General features: G+C 55.2%; 2 protein-coding genes and 1 pseudogene across 4 annotated transcripts in view; 2 read left to right on the forward strand and 1 right to left on the reverse strand.

Moving 5' to 3' along the window:
- Efhc1 (EF-hand domain containing 1) overlaps positions 1-7780 on the forward strand; it is a 68732-nt gene extending 60952 nt beyond the window's left edge. Inside the window, exons 7-10 of one of the 2 annotated variants that reach the window (XM_023711887.1) lie at positions 994-1207; positions 1578-1725; positions 5758-5968; positions 7186-7780. In XM_023711887.1, the coding sequence (XP_023567655.1) occupies positions 994-1207; positions 1578-1725; positions 5758-5968; positions 7186-7257 (645 nt within the window). In that variant the 3' untranslated portion in view covers positions 7258-7780. The remainder of the gene's footprint in view (positions 1-993; positions 1208-1577; positions 1726-5757; positions 5969-7185) is intronic. The other variant, XM_004628319.2, reaches the window with a different exon arrangement.
- A 1559-nt stretch (positions 7781-9339) lies between these two features.
- LOC101580576 lies at positions 9340-9841 on the forward strand (annotated as a pseudogene).
- Positions 9842-11984: 2143 nt separating this feature from the next.
- Tram2 (translocation associated membrane protein 2) overlaps positions 11985-21230 on the reverse strand; it is a 75505-nt gene continuing 66259 nt past the window's right edge. For both annotated transcript variants that reach the window (XM_004628283.2, XM_023711888.1), the window contains 7 exons: positions 19581-19639; positions 18923-19007; positions 18469-18539; positions 17539-17643; positions 17227-17370; positions 16439-16602; positions 11985-15952 (listed from right to left, as the gene is read on the reverse strand). In XM_004628283.2, the coding sequence (XP_004628340.1) occupies positions 15879-15952; positions 16439-16602; positions 17227-17370; positions 17539-17643; positions 18469-18539; positions 18923-19007; positions 19581-19639 (702 nt within the window). In that variant the 3' untranslated portion in view covers positions 11985-15878. The remainder of the gene's footprint in view (positions 15953-16438; positions 16603-17226; positions 17371-17538; positions 17644-18468; positions 18540-18922; positions 19008-19580; positions 19640-21230) is intronic.

Consider the following 21230-nt stretch of genomic DNA (forward strand, 5'->3'; position numbering starts at 1 on the left):
GCTTTTGTTTCTTTTTTGGCGGAATTGGGGATTAGAAGTAGGGCCCTTGCACTTGGCAGGGAAGCACTTATTCCACTGAACCATCTCCCCGGCCCCCAGATTTACTTTTTATTGCATGGGTAGTCAATCAAAAATAGATGAAGTAATGGCATAAAAAAGTATTTTACTAAAAGGAAACCTAAAAGTGTTCTTCAATACGTGAGAAATCATTAGCTATTGCACAGGCTGAATGGAGGAGGCCTTAATCGGGAAGGAGCGGGCCTGCACGTGGCTGAGCTGCAGGTTGTTCTGCCTGTCAAGGTTGTGCAGTCACTCAAAGAGAAGCACTGCGGTGGGAGCCTTGTCTCTACGTAGTCTCCCTAGATGGCCTTCAGGCGCTCGCTGTCTCGCTCTCGCTCTTGTTCTCGCTCTCGCTCTCTCTCCTCTCTTGTTCTCTCTGTCTCTCTCTCCCCGGTCTCTGCCTCTGTCTCTGTGTCTCTGTGTCTCTGTCTGTCTCTCTCCCCCTGTGCGTGTGTCTCTGTGTCTATCTCTCTGTATGTGTCTCTCTCTGCTTAAGAAGTAGTGAACCTCACATAGTCCTCTTAGTATTCAGGAAGTTGAGGGCAGCATTAGCACAAGGTCTCAGACTGGCAGAATGCAGCCTGCAGGCATCTTTTGTTAATTGCTTCAAGAGTTGGAGTCAATTATTTTTAAAAATCAAAGCTTTTAAATTGTAGTTCAGATCTCTGTCTTCTCCTGAGGAAATGGGTGGCTCCGCCAGTACCAGGGCTTCCTTCCCCTAGAGCGGCGATGAGCCGCGGATGAGTTGGGCGGGCACCCTCGGCTCTCTGCAGATGGAGCCGCCTCCGGGCTTCCATCCCTCCACGCGGTGTGTTTGGAGTCCTCGATCCTGCGTTGTGCTGTTCGTTACCCTGGAACCTGTAAGCACTGAGTCTTGAGGCATCTGGGTAGATGACGAGCTCTCGTAATGTCCTGCTTTCTCCCCTTTTCTAGGAATCTCCCATCCCAGAAGACAAAGATCGCCGATTTATCTTCTCTTACTTTCTAGCCACCGATATGATCAGTATCTTTGAGCCTCCTGTTCGAAACTCTGGCATCATCGGGGGCAAGTACCTCGGCAGGTCTCGAGTTGCGAAGCCCCTTTCTCCGGTGGACAGCCCCGTCTACTATGGCCCTGGCGACTTCTTCATCGGCGCTGTGATTGAGGGTGGGTCTCAGCACAGAGCAGGATTTCCTGCTGACTGGGGCAGTAGATTCTCCGCTGCACTTTAATTCACTTAAGCCTCGTAAGAGGCATTAGGGTATACTGAGATAAAGCTAAGGTTTTTATATATATGACATGTCTTAATCTCTTGTCTTTTTCAAATTAACTCTATATTAGTTGCATTTTTTAGATGTTGATGCTGAACTTCCTAAACCCCAAGAAGTTTGCTGTGCATAAATTTATGCAGCGACTGAAAGTTCTGTAGCCTGGGCCACCGCTGCATCTCTGTGAATTTGTCCCTGAGGGCACGTAGCCTTCACCCCTGATTACCCGAGAGGCGCAGCCCAACCAGCCTGCCACTCTTCTTTCCCAGTGTTTGGCCACCGCTTCGTCATCATTGATGCTGATGAGTACGTTTTAAAGTACATGGAGAGCCACGCTGACCAGTATTCCCCTGAAGCACTTGCATCCGTCCAGAGCCACATCCGGAAAGGAGGTGCCGTTGCCCCAGACTTAGGAAAGTACGTCTGACACAGGGTGCTTTTCAGCTCATCTTCTTGTAGTTCTTGGTAATCACGATAGTTCTTACTGTGGGTAATCACGATAGCTTTTCAGATCGCTTTCACAGCATGGGAGTGATTAAATGGACGCAGGTGGTCTCCCCCAGTCCAGTATTGTGGGCAGTAACTCAGGACATTCAGCTTCATTTGTTCAATGGATGATCAGATGCCCAAGTTCCCGAGGCTGCCAGCAGGCCATTGGGCCAGAGCATAAGCAACATAGACAAGAAGTTGCTGTGTGGAGGAGCAGGGCTGGGCAGTCACACAGTGTGCAGATGACACATGTATCAAGTGAACGCTGCCAGGGAGCCGTGGGGCAGACATGGGGGGGCAAGCAGCGGGCTGCAGTCGCTTGGGGTAGGTGGGTGCACCATGCTGGCCAAGATGGGGAAGGGACGAGCCGGGAGTGAGGTGCACCCTGCAGTCACACACACACACACACACACACACACACACACACACACACACACACACAGAACCAGGCCCACCTCCACAGAGTGCAGCCAGGTCTGAGCTCACAGATAAGTATCAAGGTGTCCCTGTGATCCAGTGGCTATCCAGATGTGTGGGACTTCAGGCAATGCCCTCCATCCAGACCATAACCTGCAGCCACTCCGAGTTGCACTCCAGGTAAAATAAGGGCTCCACAGGAGGAGGCAGGGGCGATGACTGGGGAGGTGGCCACCGCTGCCACCTCCTGGGGCTGCCGCTGCTGCCAGCCCACCCCACACAGCATCTGCTGCTTGCCTCGCCCTTAACTTGTACCATACTTTTACTGGACCAGGCACCTTGGAACGTGGCTCTGAATCCTTTGAAGAAGTCGCCATCACTGAAAATCCTGAGCGCCTGGTCTGCTACCCAAGACCCTCTGTCACCTGGTTGCAAGCGGCCATCCAAGCTGGCGCTCCAGTTCCCATGCCCATATACTCTGCACTCCTCACAGGGGCTTGGCAGACCAGCTTCGAGTCTCCTTAGGCTGTTGCTGTCATCTACAGTTTCTTTGTTAGATGCTGAACATCAAACCCCTACATCCTCTGAGGTCGAGGTCAGGCGCCACCATCATTCAGCACTTGCCCATCTTCCTATGCTCTTTTTCTATTGTAAACACATTTTTTTTTTTTTTTTTTTTGCGGAACCGGGGATTGAACTCAGGCCTTTCCACTTGTCAGGGAAACACTTATTCCACTGAGCCATCTCCCTGGCCCCTGTAAACAAAATTGATGTAGTTCTTCCTTTGGTGACTTTAAAATCTACCTTAACTCTCCTACTAGACAGGAAGTATCCTTACTAAAAACAAAATGCTGTCATTCTCAACACTGTCCTCTCCTGTGTCAAAGCTATCACGAACCTAACATGTCCAATAAATTTTTGAGTGGGTGAATGAACATTTCTATCAGGAATGTCAAAAATCTTTGTTAAACATATTTGCTGTGTTTCTGCTATCAGGCCCTAAGTGATTTCTCCATAAAATTTATATAATTCTTACAACAACCTTTATGAGGTGGTTTCCTTTAAAACCCCCCATCACGTGGCCAGGGATTTAGCCCAGTGGTGCAATGCCAGGTTGGCAAGCATGAGGTCCTGAGTTCAAGTCCTGGCACCCTGTTCCAAAACCCCACATTACTGATGAGGACACTGAGCTGTAAACAGTGGACTCTGGATCATACATCCTTAAGCAGCAAAGTTGAGACTTAGAGCCAGGAGGTCAGACTGCAGATCCCAGCCTCTTCACTACAAATTTCTCTGCTTTACCAGAAGAAGCCGCCGGTTAACTGAGGCTGCTTTTATTTAGCGACAAGTCGTGGCCATCCCCGAAGCTCTCAGGCAGATGACTGCCTGTCTTGAGAAGGCAGTTGACGTCTCTGGAGCAGGTGGCAGCAGAGGCCAGGCTGGGTTGTCCACTCCAAGTCTCTGCAATAGAAATGACCATCTTTAAACTTGGACACTGTTTTATTAGAGTTGCCTGCCACCAAAGAGAAATAGTGCTGTGGCCAGGCATGGTGGCATGCACCGGTGATCCCAGCACTGTGGAGGCCGAGGTGGGAGGGGCACCTTGATTTCAAGGCCGGGCTGGGCTACAAAGTGAGCTCAAGGTTACCCTGAACTGTATAATGAGACTGTGTTTTTAAAAGACAAAATAAACAAAACAAAACCCAACAAACTACTGTTGGCAGGCTGTTCTTAAAAAAGCAGTTCTTGCCAAATGGAGGACTTCGTCAGAGGTGCTTGAAACAGTGTTGTAATAGACTGCAAAGGCAAGACGCGGTGGCCTGCGAGTCAGACTCGCGCTCGGTGGCAAGAAGCCAGAGCTGGCGCCGCACTTGCCCAGCGTGCGGGAACCGCCCCTTCCCAGCGGGCAGCCCTGCTGCGCACCACCAGCAGGCTGCCTTGCCTGGTGCTGGGAATGCGCTTACAGATGGGTCCTGATTGGCAAGGCGGCTGGCGCTTTAGCTGGCTCAGCCGCGAGCGCTGCCACCTGTTGCCCTCGGCCTGCGTCCTTATCCCAGCTTGCTTGCGGACAGCTGCTACCCCAGCTCTTCTCTCCGCAGTGTGAAGGGAACGTGTGTCTGGTTTCTCCAGCGAGAGAGAGCTGTTGCCCTCGCTCCTGTCATTTCCCCAAAGTGCTGGACCGGTGGCTCCTGTGCTGTGGCTTTCTTACTCAGAGCGGTCTCCTCCTCCTGCAGTGTCGCCAGGGATTACGTCATTGTTCCATTGCTTGATTATAGTATCAAGGCCCTCATTCCCTGTTTGGGGACATTTAGGTTTTCTTAAACTAGCCTAATAGTTTCAACTTTGTACAACACTCCATGGTTATTTCCTTAGAATTGCTTGAGGGGCTTTTGCTCCTTGTTTTCAAGTGCCTTCTGGAAAGTTCTGCCGCTATTTGCTTCACTTAGCAGCCATCACAAGTACTTAAAAAGCAGCTAAGTTAAAAAGCTACTGGCAGTTATGAGCCTTGAAAATATATGTGTGGAAAAATATATATATATATGTGTGGAAAGACAAGAACAGAACAGTAATGGTAGGGCCATGAAGGAGGAGCTGGGCATAGGTTGGCCCTACAGGGAGCCCCGCCTGCCACTTGGGCTTCCACCTGGCCTCAGGTATGCTTCCTCCTGGGTGGAGAAGGGAGCGCGCTTACTGGAGTTACTTGTGTCCATTTTGTTTTGTAAGAATTTACAAATAGGTAGTCTTCTCCAGCTCTAAAAATCATTGATTTTATAGCCAGGCATGGTGGTGCATACCTGTAGTCCCAGCACTCAGGAGGCTGAGGCAGGAGGATCACAGTGAGTTTGAGGCCAGGCTAGGTTATGTGGTGTGTTCCAGGCCAGCTTCAATTACATAGTGAGGCCCTGTCTCAAAACAAACCCACCTGAAGTTAAAATATAAATTTTTAAAATAAAAATTTTAATTTTATAACTATAGCTTCACTTTCAGAGGGAATCGAAATTGAGCTTCTCCTCTTGGTGGTGGCTTTTAAGGGATAGGACCCCCCACACACACCTTCCATGGTGTTCTGTGTTACTAATCTCTCTTCATCTTAGGAAATGGGTTGCATCTGGGTTGCAGCTAAGCCTAAACTCACCGCCGCTCAGAGTCATCTCGCAACATCTAGAGACAGCTTTTCACAGAAACCAGTGAGAATGAGAGAGAGAATAGTAAATGAGTCCTGGTTGCACAGTCCTACGTACATTTTTGAAAATGCATCTAGTTTTGCCTGAGATAGTTCTAATCAGCACTAGCGGTCGGGGTCGATCCCGTGATTCCCACAGAAGCCAGACCTGGGGCGGTGCTGGTGTTGGACGAGGCTGGGTTGCAGCGATTTAACAGACGGCACTGCTGAGGTGGGCCTTCGGGCGGCCGCTCCTTTCAGTGCCGAGCTGTTTGTCCCAGGGGATTCCTCAACTTCCTCGTGAGAGAACTTTGGTTACTCAGATGAGATTGGTTGGGAACAAACGGCATGGCCCAGTCATTTCCTTCCTTTTCCTACAGCAAGCAAGCTAAAGAGGACCCTGGCGTGCAGGAGCTGGAAGCGTTGATACACACAATGCAGAAGCGATTAACAGGGCATCCATGCCAAGACAAAATTCGAGAAGCGTTTCAAGTGTATGACAAGGAAGCTTCAGGCTATGTGGACAGAGAGACATTCTTCAAAATCTGTGATTCTCTGAATGTGCCAGTGGATGACTCTGTGGTCAAAGAGGTCAGTGTGGATCGTGTGTGCGGCAGCTACGTGTGTACTTACTTAGCTAGGGAAGGCTCGGGATTAACTGCTGCCGTGACTCTAGCACTGGCTTTTCTCGAGTTGCTGGTGCATGGCGCATTTTAAGTGGGACCAGAGATGCACAGCACAGGCCGGTCGCTGGAGCAAGGTGCCAGGACGGGGGCAGCAGGGGGGATCCTCTAGGGAGCTGCCAAGGGAACACCCAAAGACAAGGTGACGAAGCGCAACAGCGGCAGCCGGTGACACCCTTCAGAGCCGGAGGCTGTCTGTAGGGTCAGCATGGAGGTGGACATGGCCACTGTCCCCAGGGATGCCAGGTGCTGTGGGGCAGCGTGGCTGCCTGCAAGCGTGGAGAGGCTGCAGGCGTTTTCCTCAGAGGATTTTCCTGAGTGGGTCGAGAGGGAGTTTCTGCCTTGCCTGTATTATTATCAGTATCTTTACTGAGGTCCCTGAAAGTAGAATAAAATCCATCCTCCCAGTTGCCAAGGATCCTGGCTTGCTTTTAGGATATTTTCCCTGATTAGGAAGAGTGAAGCACAGCTTCTTAAAGGTCTTCATGCAAAAATGAATATTCAGAAGTTAAAATCTACTTAGGCAAGTTTCTTGAGAGCTAAAATTCCTGGCTCAGAGATGAGTTTTCCTCTTACAGACAGGAACATTTGCAGGAGCTGGGGAGGGTTGTGGAGGGCGTACACTCCCGCGGGCCAAAGCATTTAGCTCTCGAAATGTGAGACTGAAAACATGGCTAGTTTTTATTTCCAAGTCACTTTGAGACAGGGAGCTGACATGGGAGACGTGAAGCATCGTGGAGCGGGACAGCAGGGGACGGGTAGGGTGGATTCACAAGAGCCTTGTGGGGAGCCGCAGGGGCTCGTCTTGAGGCTCCCAGCTGAGTCTCCAGGACGTCATTTAGGCCACAGCACAGATGTGTCTGTGAGGCCGTGCTAGCCGGGACCTGCTACTTTAGGGTCATGGTGGTTGGTGGACAGAATCTTGTATTTGGATATGAAAACAATTACATGTGCTTCAAAAATGATGAACACTTGGTGAGGCTGGATGTCACCCTGAAGCCTCAGGCAGGCATTTGCTCCACCCAGCTTTGGCCTCATTAAGTGTGAGACAAGGACAATGTCTCCCTGTGGCTCACGGGAGCATCCGAGAGTCCCCTGACCTCCTCTCTCTGCTTTCTCCTGCAGTTGATCAGGCTGTGCTGTCCCGAAGAAGACAAGATTGACTACCATAACTTTGTGCGCGCTTTCTCAGCCTGACCTGGTGGCGACGGGTCTACAGAGCTCCTGAAGTGGCGTTTATTCTTTGGTTCTTGTTTCATAACTGCGGACGTCTGAATTAAATTGACTCTAAAATTAAAGAAGATCTAGTATTAGTGCCTCTTTGGGGTGGTGAGGGCACTGTAATGGTTCATTTTGTCCACTTGCCTGGGTCACGGGGTGACCGGGTACTTCACCCAGTGTTACTCTGAGTGCGTCTGAGGTGTCCAGGGAGGGGTCAGCACCTGCGCTGGCCTGGCCTAAAGTGGACGGGCCTTGTGCAGTCTCGTGAAGGCGTGGCCAGAACAGAAGGCCCGCCCCCCTGGAGAGCGGATTCCGGTCCCACTGCTTTCCAACCGTGGAAGCCTTTTCCTACTTCCAAGCTGCTGTCCCACTCTCGGGCTTTCAGACTCCGACTGGAGATACGCCCTTTGCTTTTCTGGACCTCCAGGCGGCCATGTCGCCCTGCAGGTCTTGCGAAGCATCAGCTTTTATAATCACAGGAGCCTCTTGGGCCAGTCTCCGTGTCATGTGCACATCCCCCACCCCCGCCTCCTAAATGGCAGTAGTTGTCTCAGAAACCATGATAAAGATGTAGAGGGATTAAGGGCAGGAGGAGTGACAGAGATGTTGTAGAAGCGTCTGTGGTGCTGGGAGTCAGTGCCCAGAATCACCGCTGCTGCTAGACAGCGGCCCGCACTACCTGTCTGCCTGCCCCAACACTGCCCAAAGTATTCTCCACGTTTGTCCAGCTGTGCTTCTGGGCCTGTCGGCATGGCTCCCATGGCACAGTATGTCCTGCTAGGAAACTGCTGCTTCAGTCAAGGTCCTATTTATTGATTATGATGTGAAATGTATTTCTTATGTCAGTTTTAGCCGATATCGAGAGCCTCTTAAAACAATCACACACACTTCAGATTCCTCCCTGGCACCCAAATGTGGACCAAGGAACAAGCTGAGTGTGCTTGCAACTGCTGGAGAGCTGCTGTGGGCTTTCCCTTTCCTGATGCGCTAAGCCGCCTCTGCCTACTGCACTGAAGGGCTGCATGCGCACGGCTCCCTTTTCTGCCCCAGGTTGGTATAGTAGCTCAGGAAGAACCCGTATGTCATTTTATTTTCCCCAATAACTACAAGTTTTAGGTGTTTAAAAAGTTCATTTCAGTCTGGAAAATACTAAGTGCTGAACTGGGGGTGTAGCTTCGTGGTAGGCAGCTGGTGTTATGGTTTGTGTCTAGCTGTCTCCCCAAAGCTTCATGCAGTGGTGGGTGGCTTCCAGAGTTTGTGACTAATTCATGATCCAGTGCTGGGATTATGGGTGTGAGCGCTACACCCGCCCTGGGGCAGCCTGGATGCAGCGTAAGGAGGGGAGAGGCTTGCCCCCTGCCTCTGCTGCTGCTGCTCCTTTTTGCTCTTTTCCACTGCCATGAACTGCTGCCCTCTGCCATGTGCCACCCTGCCTTCAAGCCAGCTGAAGGACTGAAACCTCCACAGACAGTGAGCTAAATAAACCTTTCCTTCCTTAATTTTGGGGGTCAGGTATTTTGTCCTAGTGAGAGAAAGGTAACCGAGGCAGCTGGTCTACCACGCCTGAGGCCCTAGGTTTGATCACCCCCCCCCCACACACACACGCTGAACACCCTCAGTGCTTAGCTGTGGCCTGCTTGTTCCAGGCCTGGACGCCTCTCGCAAAGAGTGCTGCATGTGGAGACAGAGGGACAGGTTACTCCTCCCTCTGGCTTCTGCTCCCTCTATCCATGGTCAGCCATGCTGCCCTTTGAACAGCCTGGAATGGTTAAGGTGCAGCCAGAAAGAGGACAAGCTTCGTGTGTGGCTAGCAGTGTCATGACCGGGGAGGGGGTTCTCTTGGACACCAGTCCACAGAATGGCTGCTTCTGTCCCCAGCACACCTTTCGGGCACTTCTTTAGGCTTCTTATCCTCAGAGCCCCCAGGGCACCTTTCCAGGTGCAGATGGCCAGGGACCTGCGGGCAACCCTGCTGTCCCTCACCGCCCTCCTCCCCTCTGGCTGGGGCCCTTCCTGGTGAGGGCCCCGGGGAAGTCACCCTGCCGTACCCTCATTCGGATGGTTCTCCAGCAGCAGGGTGCTGCGCTACAGAGCTACAAGGAGCTGGTCAAGGGCACCGTAGAACTGTGTTAGAAGCGGGAGGAGCTGCGCCAGCAGATCCGGCGGCAGAGGATGAGAGGCAGCGGCTGCAGAGCGAGGTGAGGCTGTTGACAGAGCAGCTGTCCTGTCAACGACAGCCTGGTGCACTAGATCGCCTCTCGGAAGGAGTTTGAGCGCACCATCGCAGAGACCGAGGCGGCCTACCTTAGGATCCTGGAGAGCTCGCAGACGCTGCTTAGTGTCCTGATGAGGGGCCGGGAACCTGGCCAAGGCCACAGCTTCAGACCACAAGAGCAGGAGGCAAGGACAGCTGATGCAGCTCGGTGACGACTCCGCCCACTGCACGTCTGTCTCGAAGCATCTTTGCTCCTCGTGGTGGCAGCTCCTTCATATTTCAGATGCCCAGAACGGCAGCTGCATCTCCACTGCCTTTGGTGACAGCAGCCCTTGGCACAGCCGATGGGTGGAGTGTGGGAGAGGGCTCTACGCCAGCCCCACGTAGGGCCTCTGCCCCCCTGGGGTGCCAGGAGTCTTGGTTCTAGTGTAGTCACAGCGGTGGGGGAGCTTTTCACTTTTCACTTTGTCCCTTCTCAGCTTGTGGGGCCCCAGGTTCAGATCCCCAGTCTCAAAGCCTGGCTCCATGGCCTACAAGTATCAATAAAGGTTGTCTTTGAAAAAATAAAAGAAGGTTCTCTGCTGTGCAGTCAGGCAGCACAGCCTCTGCCCTGAGTTGTGCTTTGGTGACAATCAGGCAGCCTAAATCTGGTGCTTTCCAACTCCAGGGGACACAGGTCTAGGCAAGCCTGTCACCCACCCCATCATAGAGGCCGACAGTCCATCTAAGGCACAGCACCCCAGTGCTCCCCATCACCCCGCCTGTTGTGGAGAGCTTCACGGCAGCGCAGGCCCTCTGCAGAGACTCCTTCCTGGTCCGCCCAGTGGCAGCACCCGGGAGGACTTGCCATGTTCCCCTCCACTCAGGCCTCAGCTGAAAGGAGATTTGGGAGTCTGCCGAATACCCTCGTACCCGCCCTCTGAATCCAAGTGTCTGTAGCCATTCGCTTCAGTTCTGACTGCTCATCGCTGTTTTCCACTGGGTGCAACGGCGAATGCAGCCGGGTCCAGCATGGCGACGTGAGCCCCACTGTCGGGAGCCAGCAGCTGCGAGGCCTCACGCTCATTTTCCACTGCTCGCACTGTGACCAAGAAGCTAAGGCAGCCCTGCGAGGTGTGCAGGCTCCTTCGGGCAGACCACGGCCAGCGGGCTGTTTATGCTGCGGCACACTCACTGGCCACCTGTTAGATTCTACAAGGCAGCAAGTACAGGAACCGCCCAAAGTCACAGCAGGTGGCTTTCCTACTGAAATCCTAGAGGGGCATTTACCCATCGGATGTCACCAGTCACCTGTGCTGCAGGCAAGCTGGCACTCCTGCATTCCTGGGTTCAAGAGACGGAACGCTGCTGAACACTGGCCTCACCAAGCAATACTCAGAAGAAATGATTGACGCGGTACACTGGCCGCCGGGGACTTGAGGCACGTCGTAGTAGCATTACCAGCTAGGGTTTTCAGTGGAGCGGCACCAGTAGCTCTGGCTGTCAAATTTAACTGAAGGATGTATCTAAAACTGAGTGGGATATCTTTGGGCTTCAAGGGTTTCAGGGCTAAAGATGGAGAAGGGAATCTACTTGGGAAGTTGAGGGGGCGGAGACAGGCTCTGGGCTGGCTGCCCTGGGTCCTGGGCACGCAGTGCCAGGGGCCCAAAGACATCGTGTGGCGGCCGAGGTCTACCAGCCTGGGCTTTGAGGGCGCTTGCGACCAACAGGCAGAGATTTCTCTAGATGCTGAGTGACTACCGAGTATCTCGATGACACAGGTACGAATACATGCATTCAAAGGATGAATGTACTGTACCACGAACTCGGTATTCGCTGGTACCATTCCCCACCCCCACCCCCAGGAAACAAAAACGCACCTGAAGACAGTGGACAAACGCGCTGGGAAAGGTCAAGCACCGGGGCCACCCGCTGCCCATGCAGTGTGCAGGCTGCGCCCAGGTGGGCTGCTGTCAGCGCCGCTCCAGTCCCTGGAAGGAGGCCGTCCTGGCCGCTCCGAGTGTCCCGCCTGCCCCTGCGCTCTTCTACGCTCTCAGGGTAGAAACTGCAAAACCACTGCAGCTGCTTGAGGGCCAGCAGCGCCCCTCTGGCCACCAGTGTACCACTACCGGGCACCTTTGGGTGGGCACCCGTGAATTCCGGGCTTTCCCGTACACCGAACCCCACCAGGTATCAAAAGTGGAGGACTTCCCTCCCCCTGCCCATTTTGGGAAACCCTTCTCCACTTTACTGTTATGGAATGAACGGAAGCGATACCTATTACCATCTGGCACGCGGTATAGCTGACTCTTCTGTCTTTCGCGGTATAGCTGATTCTTCGGTCTTTGATTTCACTTCCCGATTCGCAGCACCACAACGGTCCGCTACGTCTCAAGAAATACAGAAGGACGAGCGGCAAACTAAGCAGGGCTAGAACGGATGCAAACCACTGTCAAGTAAAAGCCAAAGCACTACATAAAGGCATGTGAAGGAATCAGACCAGAGGGAAGACTGATAACTATGCCTTTTATTCAGTTATTTCAGAAAATATTTGATTTTTTCCAAAATGTACATTTAAAAAATCCATACAAAACTGTGATTTGCTTTAAAACCAGACAGAAACAGTGGAAACAGGATTTTGAAAAAGGTTCACCAAAAGTAAAAAGATGACCCTCCCCCAACCCTGTTACATGAAAGCATAAATACGCAGGTACAAAGTTCCTTGAGTTCCTTGTTGCAATTTGGTCCGTAACATGAGGAGGCTGCGTAGACGCACAGATGCCGTGTCCACATTGCATTAGGGGTTGCTCGGGTGCCAGCAGCCTCAGCTCGCCCTTCAGGTGTTTGAGGAGGAACTAAAAAGCGAGGTTCAGCACGTCACCACGCACACTGGAGTCTGTCCAGCAGGCGGTGGGACCCCACAGCTGATCTAGCAGGGGACAGGCCCCACCGGAGAGGCTCGAGAAATCTCCATCTTCTCCACAGGAATGAGAAACTGCGGAACACACTTAGCAGAGCGGCAGCAATGCTACCAGCATCAAAACAGATCTCAGTCCTGACAATGACTTGGGTCCCTGCCTGAGAATGGTCTTTCTTTTTTTTTTTTTTTAAATGTAAGGACTTTTAAGAGCATCATAAAACTCTCCCAGAATCATGAAAATGACAGCAACAGAGGGAAAGAGGCTGACACACACACCTGTAAGGAATAACAACCCTTCCTGTGGGTCCCTTTCCCCTACTGCAGGGTATCAGGGACAGAAGGGCCTGTGGAAGGCCCACTGGCAGGGACAGTTATTGCACAACCCGGAGGAACGGGAACAGGCAGGCAAGGGCTGCTGCCGAGACCAGCTGACTCAGAAGTCAGGTCTGTGCTTGTGGGCCACACAGGGCACCCGTAAGCAACCCCAGGATGAGGGAGTACCGGCAAATGCCTTCCTCAGAGCTGCAGGAAGTCACACAGGCGGGAGAAGGATGGAGCAAGGCCACCTCTGTTTCTATGCTGCGAAGCCAGAGGCACCGACAAGGGGCGCTGTCGCTCCACACACCCGCTCTGCACCCCCTCTGCTGCATCACCCAGCAGCCCTCCACCCCAGCAGCCGGGCGCACAGTGCAGGCGAAGGCACACAGCAGTTTAAGGCACATGCATATGAAAAGACAGGGGTTTGGTCGGGACAAGGACAGAAGCCCCAAGCACAAAATGCTGATGACCCTGGGTCCCACAGCCCCTCTTCATCACTGCACTGACAGCTGTGCAGTGGGGTGAGGGCTCCGGGCACGGAAGGGCCAGAGGGTGCCCTGCCTTCTCCCTCCTTAGCAAAACCAACTGGGAAAGCCGGAGCACAACAAAGAAGCCTGAAGGGCTCCCCTAGCATGCGAAGCAGTGTCTCGATGATGGAATTTCTACAGGTTGTGCATGCTGTTCCTACTTATCCACCCCGCAGAAGGTCAAGGCGAGCTGAGGAAGGTGGTGCCAAAAGAAAGCCTTAGACGCACAGCCTCAGAGGTCCCAGGCCCCGGCCCAGAACATCAGGGATGAAGAGGCCAGCGCACGGGTCCCCAAGTTGGTTCCCCCCAGGGTTGTCGTGTTCTGCCTTGGGACAGGACTAGGTGAGCCTCTCAGCACCCATGTCTGTCGGCAGGCCCGCGAACACGGGGCCAGGACTGCCACTCGGGGAGAGGCGGCTTCCCTTCCCCACTGCCACCCTCCCTTCAGAGGAGCATGCAGAATCACTGGCGGTGCAGCTACTGCAGTGAAGATCATTTTCCTATCACTGAACCTCCCAGGAGAAGCACCAGCCCCAGGGCCTCCTTCCAGCCAAGGCTAAGCTCTCCCTCCACTGCCACCTGCTGGTGTCCCCACAGGTGTGCCAGGGAGGTATGCCACCGGGCAAGTGGCTGCTGAGGTAGATTAGCACCTTCTGCCCCGGTCGGTCCCGGGGCTTTGCTGGCCTCTCACCCTGGGAGGGCCCGACAGGGCTTTCACAACTGGTTTGGCACTTTGACTGGAGATAGGAGAGACCACAGAAAAATGAAGCAACCAACATACCCGCTGATAACAGCTACGACTGTGCCGTCTCCTGCCCCTGAGCAAATGCTTCTCCTCAGGCCCCAGGCCCCTGGGACTGTGGCCCCACACCTAAGGCACAATGACCAGCAGTGCCCACTGCATGGAGACTTCCAGAGAAGGGAGCCATGGCACTGCCAGTACCCTGTACGCTGGGACAGCAAGGACAGTGTAACACCGTGGGGCTGCTGGACCCAGGACGCCACCTGTGGCCCAGTCCCCTCCTCGCAGTTCTGCCCAGCCTCCCAGAGGCTTCCTGAAGAGACACAGCCTAGGGAGAAGCCCCGGCAGCCAGGCTCCTAGGAGAGCAGAACGGCCACACTGGCCTCCACACGGTCTCCCAGCAGTGCGGGCAGCACGAGGCTGGGGGCCCTGGCCAGCTCTATTGAGCTCACACCCTGCTGCCCTGTACCGCTAAGGAGAGCAAGGTGGGAGACGCCTCCTTTCACAGATGCTGTTCTGCTTCCTAAGGTAATCAAAGGAAGCTAAGGGCAATCTTCCCAGTTCCCCCTGCTCATCAGCGGAGAGATGGCGCCATGGTGGCTGGGAAAAATCCTCCGTTATCAGTAACTTGCCTTTGTAACACAGGTGAGGAGCAGGGAGCCTCCTCCAGGAGAAGGTCCACCTTTACTTCTGCTCAAAACCCAAGATGTGGTCTCTATTACGGCATCAGCAAAAGCCCCGGTGCGCCAGGTGACACTAACATGCCGGTGCCCTGTGCTCCCCCACCCTCAGCACAGGGTCACAGACGCTGAGTCAGGACATCTGAAAGCCTAGACCCCCCCTCCCCCCCAAGCACCATGAAGACTTGATAGCCCTGTGTTCAGGTGGACACAGAGGAAAGAATGCTGGCTGGAGGGGGCTGAAAGCCACCTGCCCTCATGGCCACACCTGCTCATCCCACTGAGAAGCTACGGACTGGGGCCTAGCTCCCTCCCTGCATGACATACATGAGCAACGACAGCAGCTCCCAACAGCACCCAACAAATGAGGCCAACATGAGGCGGCCGGGTGACCCTCTGAGACACTGGGCTGGCGTGGGTGGCGACCTGTGGCTGGGCGTCCATGCAGCTAGAGATGACACTCAGGCAGCGAGGCTGGCCCCCACGGGCTCCAGGGACATCTGGGCAGGTCCGCTAACAGCTGTTTGGTTTGGTTTTGAATGCTGGTGAATGGCGGAAGATGTGCGGCTGTCAGCCCGTGGAGAAAGGCTTAAGTCCACTGACTGCAGTCCTTGCTGCCGCTCAGCGTACCTGGCCTTGTTCCCCGTGGGAAGCCGTGTCCTCCTGAACGCAGCGTGCATTGGCCTGAGAACCACAGGACAGCAGTGTCCGTGATGGAGCTGCCAGGAGCCCCGCCAGGTGGAATCTGCATCTCTGCATCTGTCTGTCAGCACCAGAAGGTGGACCCAGGAGGGAGATGCGCGCTCGCCCTCTGCGCGGGCCACAGGCGGAGGCTGCCCGCTGCCGGCCTTAGCTTCCTCCCGTTGTGAAAACCAGACACAGAAAAATTGCACGTGAGGGTAAAATGAAGAAGTAAAAAGAAACAGCAGCAGCCGTGAATGAAGAGAAAGAAAAGGCAAGCAAAAGAGAACCGTGAAGAGTCTGGGTTTCCAGAAAACCCCACCTGGCACAGGTGAGGCCATGAGGTGGCCTGAAGGGGGGGAAAGAGACATTTTTGGCTTTATTGAGAAAGGTCGAGGAAGAAGAGAAAGCCAGGAGGCAAGAGACCAAGCCCCTCTGCAGACAGTTCCCGAGGACCGGGTGGGCGCTGTGCAGAGTGAGGGGCAGCTCCAGGCTCAGCTCCGGCCCGTGGCGGATTCCTGCGGATGCTCTGGACTTAAGGAGACTTGAGCTTCTTAGTCCGCGGGGAGGCTCCGTTCTCCGCTTTCACCACTCCATTTTCATGGTAACCTGGGCAGTGCAGGGGGACAAGGCAAGTGTGGGCTTCTGCTGGGACCGCGCAGGGCGGCCGCGGGAGCCCCAGCATCTTGGGCCCGCGCCCCTTGCAGGTGGACTCCTGGGGCCCGGAGCCTGGCCAGGCAGGAGAAAAGGCTGGATCCCTCAGAGGCGGCTGCAGGGCAAGGAGCCCCCCTCCCTGCTTCTGTGGCTGCAGCCCGCACAGCGGCCCTACCTGGCCCAGGTTGCCGCAGACCTGGAGCCCCTGGCACTCGGAGGTGCGGCTGTCAGAACCCCTGCCGCAGTCACACCCAGAGCAGGACAGAGGACGCGGCCTGCCCCTGCCACCTACTGCTCACTGGCACTGAGTCATTTCTGGGGACAGCAGCCCCCAAGACAGGCACGGGCAGGTGGGAACACGGCTGGAGCTGCCAAAAGGCCAGCCGGGGCCACACAGGGCACCTGGCAGGTAAGCAGGGGCGGGGAGGAAGCCACACTCACCAGTTTCCCTTTTGGTGAGCCTGGCCGGGAGCCTAGGGGTGGCCGGGAGCCTCCGCTTGGCACTCTGCTCGGTCCAGCGCTCCCGCCAGTGCCGCAGCTGGGAGTGGATGAAGCGCCACATGAGCCAGGCCTGGGCGGTGCACAGCAGCAGCAGCACGAGGAGCCTGCGGGCACCGGTGGGGGTGGGGGTGAGGGCGAGTGGGGGTCGGGGGGCTGGACGGGCACTGGGGACCGACCGCAGGGTCTGTGCACAGATACTGGAGGGCTTGAAGCCAGAGGAACAAGGCCAGGGCCAAACTAACTCTGCCACGTGGCTTCCTTTGTCTGGCAGTCACGCGAGGGCACAGCATCCTCCGGGGCTGCCGTCCTCATGGGCAGGAAGGCCCCTGGCCAGGCCATGGGCACCATGGGGTTTGTCCCAGTTTATTATCTGCATACTAGCTAGAGATTAATGGGCTCCACTTTGGCACTTTAGAAGGTATGTTTGGTTGTACTGATCCTTCATAGACTGGATGCGGAAGCTCCTCACACCCCGATACAGGAATCTGCATGAGACCAAGAGCCTGACCGCAACCCAAGCAGACTCTAGCCAGGACGGGAGCAGGGTCTGAAGGCAGAAAAGGCTGCCTTTCCCTCAGACCGCTGTCCAGAGATCCCAGCTATCAGTGTGCGGGAGAATCGAGGTCAGTCTCCGGCACCTGACCTGCGTGGAAGTTGTGCCCCTACAGGAAGCTCCCGGCTCCCTCCAAGGAGGCCTGATCCACCACCTTGGCCTCCGCCCAACTCACCTGCAGAGCAAGCTGTTGAAGTTCCCTTTCTCTGGGTCAAATGTCTGGTTTTCCGTGCGCGCCAGCCCAAAGCCGATGGCCAGCACGGCGAGGGTGAGGATGAAGAGGCGCGTGACCCCGAATGTGGCAGCCCAGGCATTAAACCTGCTCGTGGAGGCAGAGAGCTGAGGTCAGCCCTTCGGATCCTTGAAGCAACCCCAGGGGAAAAGGCCTCAGGGGCCCGAAACAGTAAGCGTGGGCGCTCTAGGAAAGCGGCCCAGGTGACACTCAGCCTGGCAGGAGCCTCCACTGTACCCCCAGGGCCTCACTCACAGCTTCTCATTGTTCTCATCTGCAAAGTAGAAGAGTCGAGCCGTGTAGAAGAGGAACTCCGTGGAGTACTGCAGCAGCAGCAGGACGAGGCCGAGGCGGCTCAGGCTGCAGAGGGAAAGGAGGGTGGAGGCCATCCGCTGCTGAGGCTCTTGCTGCCCCTGGACTCCTGCCTCCTCACTCTTGGCATGGAGTTCAGCTGTTGCACCTTCAGTAATTCTCCCAAAAACTGTTCCCGGCCTGCAGCTTGGCCTCTCCAGACCAGCTTCTAAAGACCCACTCCGCATGGGCCATGCCATTCCAAACCACAGCAAGGTGGGCCACACAGCCTGTGCCCCTCCAAGGCCCACTGGGGATCCAACATGGCTTTAGGCCTCCGGGTGGGAGACAGCCTGCTGCCCTCTAAGACCCAGTCAAGTCAAGTCAGTCCTTTTCACAGGACCCTGCAGCAAGTCCCATGGAGACAGGTCCAGGGAGCTCAGGTCCCCAGCAGCAGCTGCTCACAGTGCTTACGGCCCAGCCCAGAGAAAGCACTGGCTGGGCTGCTCCCCGCAGGGATAAGGACCAAGGCACGAGCAGCCTGCTGACAGTAGGCCCCTCCCCATACAATCAAGGCTGCGCACTGCAGCGACGCCTTCCACTTCCAGCAAACTACTCTCCAGCTCATTATAAACCAAAGACCCTGGGCTGCAGACTCAGGTAGGCCCTGGACCCCGAGAGGCAGGAGCCGCGCTTCGGGGCTGTGGCTCAAGGCCGGCACCCATCAGCAGTGTCCCTTGGCTGCCCAGGGCCAGGGCCACACGCTGCTGGAGATGAAGGCACTGCTGCCTTAGCACAGCACTCAGCACCCAGAACATGCTGCCACCGAGTGACTGAGGCACAGATGCAGGGCGCCGGGGGGCAGGGACGCTGGCTGCTCAAGGCCGCACTCACTTTAAGAGGTACGCGCCAGCCACGTGGACCAGGTACAGGCAAATGTACTGCAGCTGGCGGGGAACTTCCTCCTGGAAAAAGAGAGGCAGGTGGTGACTGCTCCTGCTGGCTGGGGCTGCAGGGTGTGCAGGAGGTGACGAGGCCAGACCTGCCTCCCTGCGCCCAGAGGGCACAGTCCCAGGCCACTGCAGAGGGCCCCACCTGGGCTGCTGAGGAGATACTCAGGCCCAGTGTGAAAGGCAAAGCTGGAATTGAGAAGGAAGAGACGGGGACTGGGAAGAGGGTTTTGGGAAATAATTCAGAAAGAAACTACTAAAACTAATCATATATTGCAAGAATGGCAGAATCCTCTCCTATGTATACAGAAGCTCGGGTTCCCCCAAGTCACATGCATAGCAGAAGAGGCAGGCAGGGACGGCACTGGGCCTCCAGGAGGCATGGGCAGAGTACTCACCTTCCGTACCTTCTGGAAGTAGAGCTCAGGAAGGGTATGGAGCCAGTAGGCCAGCTGGCACAGGTAGAAAAACTTCACCTGGAAACTGGAGACAGAAAGCAAATCATGAGGGTGGGAGCCAGGTAAGTGCCCTAGTGAGTCTAGGGAGTGCATGGGGAACAGACCACCACACTGTGAGGCCTGGGACAGGGGAAGGCCGGGAAAACAAGCAGGCGTGGTCAGAAGCCTATGGGGCGTGGGGCTCTCCTGCTAGACGAGGAAAGCTGACTACGGAGAACGGGGCAGGCACAGGGCTGTCCACTCCGGGACGCTGAACCCCCGGCAGCAATGCCAGACGGAGCCCAGCTCTGTCCTTTGATGGGAAGGCCTTCAGAGAGCACAGTGCAGCGCCCTCAGGGGCGAGGCCAGGCCCTTCCAGCAGCAGAGAGGCAGGGGTGCTCCCTCTAGGCAGCCACGGCTGCTGCGAGTGGCGGGGTCGGCGAAGAGGCCCCAGGAACAGAGGCTGCTCTGTGTCTGTCCCGTGCCCATGAGACTTGGGGAGGGAGCAGGGCAGGTGGGTCCTGCCTGAGGTTCTGTCTTGCTGACAGGTCTCTGTCCTCGCGCCAGGGCCTGATCCCCACACCAGCTGGCCACAGGGAGAAGGCACACAAACACTCACGAGAGGTACACATGTGGGTAGTCTTCCCAGAGGCTCCGGGGGTTCGTTATGTATCCTTCCTGTGGTGGGAGAGAAGAGAGGGCATTTACAGGTGTGCACCTGTGGCCAGCCGCTGGGTCACAGAGCTGGGAGCAGGAAGGAGCAGAGATGTGGCAGGGAGGGGGGCAGTCATGGAGCAGCAGGAGACGTCCTGCTCTAGGTCCTAAAAGCCTGGGGCTCAACCCAGGTGTGCCATTTGCTAGCTGCAAATGCTGAACAGGCCCACAAGTGGCCCTGTGCTCCCTCTGGCTTATCTATAAAATGAGAATAAAAATGCCAGCCTCACGGTCATGGGGGGAAAGGTGATCGCTCACAGGGCAGTATCTGTACTACGCCTGGCATGCAGCTGCTCAGAAAATGGTCACAAGACTGAATAAGCACTAGAAGAAGATGCTCCAGAATCGCCATCCACCGGAAGCTGAAAAGCAGTTTAGTTTCCACATCCCCAGGAGAAAAAGGACAGCAGGCGCCTGCAGGCCTCTGTGCCTGAACGCAGTCCTGCCGCACCAGCTTCCCCTGCACATCCAGGGAAGCCGGGCTGCCTCACCTTCACACTAAGGCTTTTTTGTTTATTCATTTAGTGGCACTGGGGACTGATCCTAGGACTTCCATACTAAGCTACATCCCCAGCCTTTTTACATTTTTTATTTTGAGACACGTTCTCAATTGCTAAGTTTGAATTTTCAATCCTCCTGCTTCATCCTCCCTTCATTTCAGAGAAAGAATAAAGTAGAAAGCATTTATTGATTTAAGAAGGGGAAAAACAGATGCCTGCTCAGCCTATGATAAAAACAAAGACATTCACTCTAAATAAATTGACAGTGACAGTTTTGGGGGCCAGTGACAGACTAGCTATGCACCCTGGCCAAGGACGCACAGATGTCCAAGCTGCGACTTAGAATCCACGATTGGGAGACACCAGAGGAAACGATGCCCCTCTAGCAAGTCCACCGATACTACAAGGCTGCAAGAAACAGGTTAGCTGGAACCAATGAATGACAAGTGCTTTAGGAAATTCTACTTTCTTCTAAAGAAAACATGTGCTTTTGTCACTAACAAAGGTCAGATCAGCATGACCTCTCATAGGAAAGGAATGAAGGGACAGACAGGCCCATCCCTGAAATAAAACAATGGCTCAGCAGCACAGCTGAAGTCTAGTTGAGCCACCAACTTATGGTCCCAGAAGCTCAGGCAGGCTGCTTCTGTCAGTCAGAAGGCTGAACCGCAGCCCTAAGAAGGCCCGGGACCCGACTGCCCACCTAGGACTGAAGGCAGAGCTCACAACCTCGGGAGAAAGAGGTGGTCCACATGCCTGGGGTGGAGGCCGGGACATGCAGGTGGGTGTCTGAGTCAGGGCTGACCCCCCACCGCCCTCGTCACTGTGTGCCCTGTACCTGAGCACATGTGTCGCACAGCCCGAGGCCCGGCACCACACCCTGGGGCTCCAGGAGCAGCAACCTACCTGATCGCCCAATCGCAGCACCATGTTCTGGCACTGTGGGGCTCTCCCCCCCCCCCCCCCGTGGCTTGTGCGCTTCTCACACCACGCTGTCGCTCTCCCGCCTCCCCCCTGCCAGGCACAGATCTGCCTCCACGGATCTCATGCCCATG

The sequence above is a fragment of the Octodon degus genome, unplaced genomic scaffold, assembly GCF_000260255.1.
Source record: "Octodon degus isolate 3935 unplaced genomic scaffold, OctDeg1.0 scaffold00022, whole genome shotgun sequence".
Lineage (NCBI taxonomy): Eukaryota > Metazoa > Chordata > Mammalia > Rodentia > Octodontidae > Octodon > Octodon degus.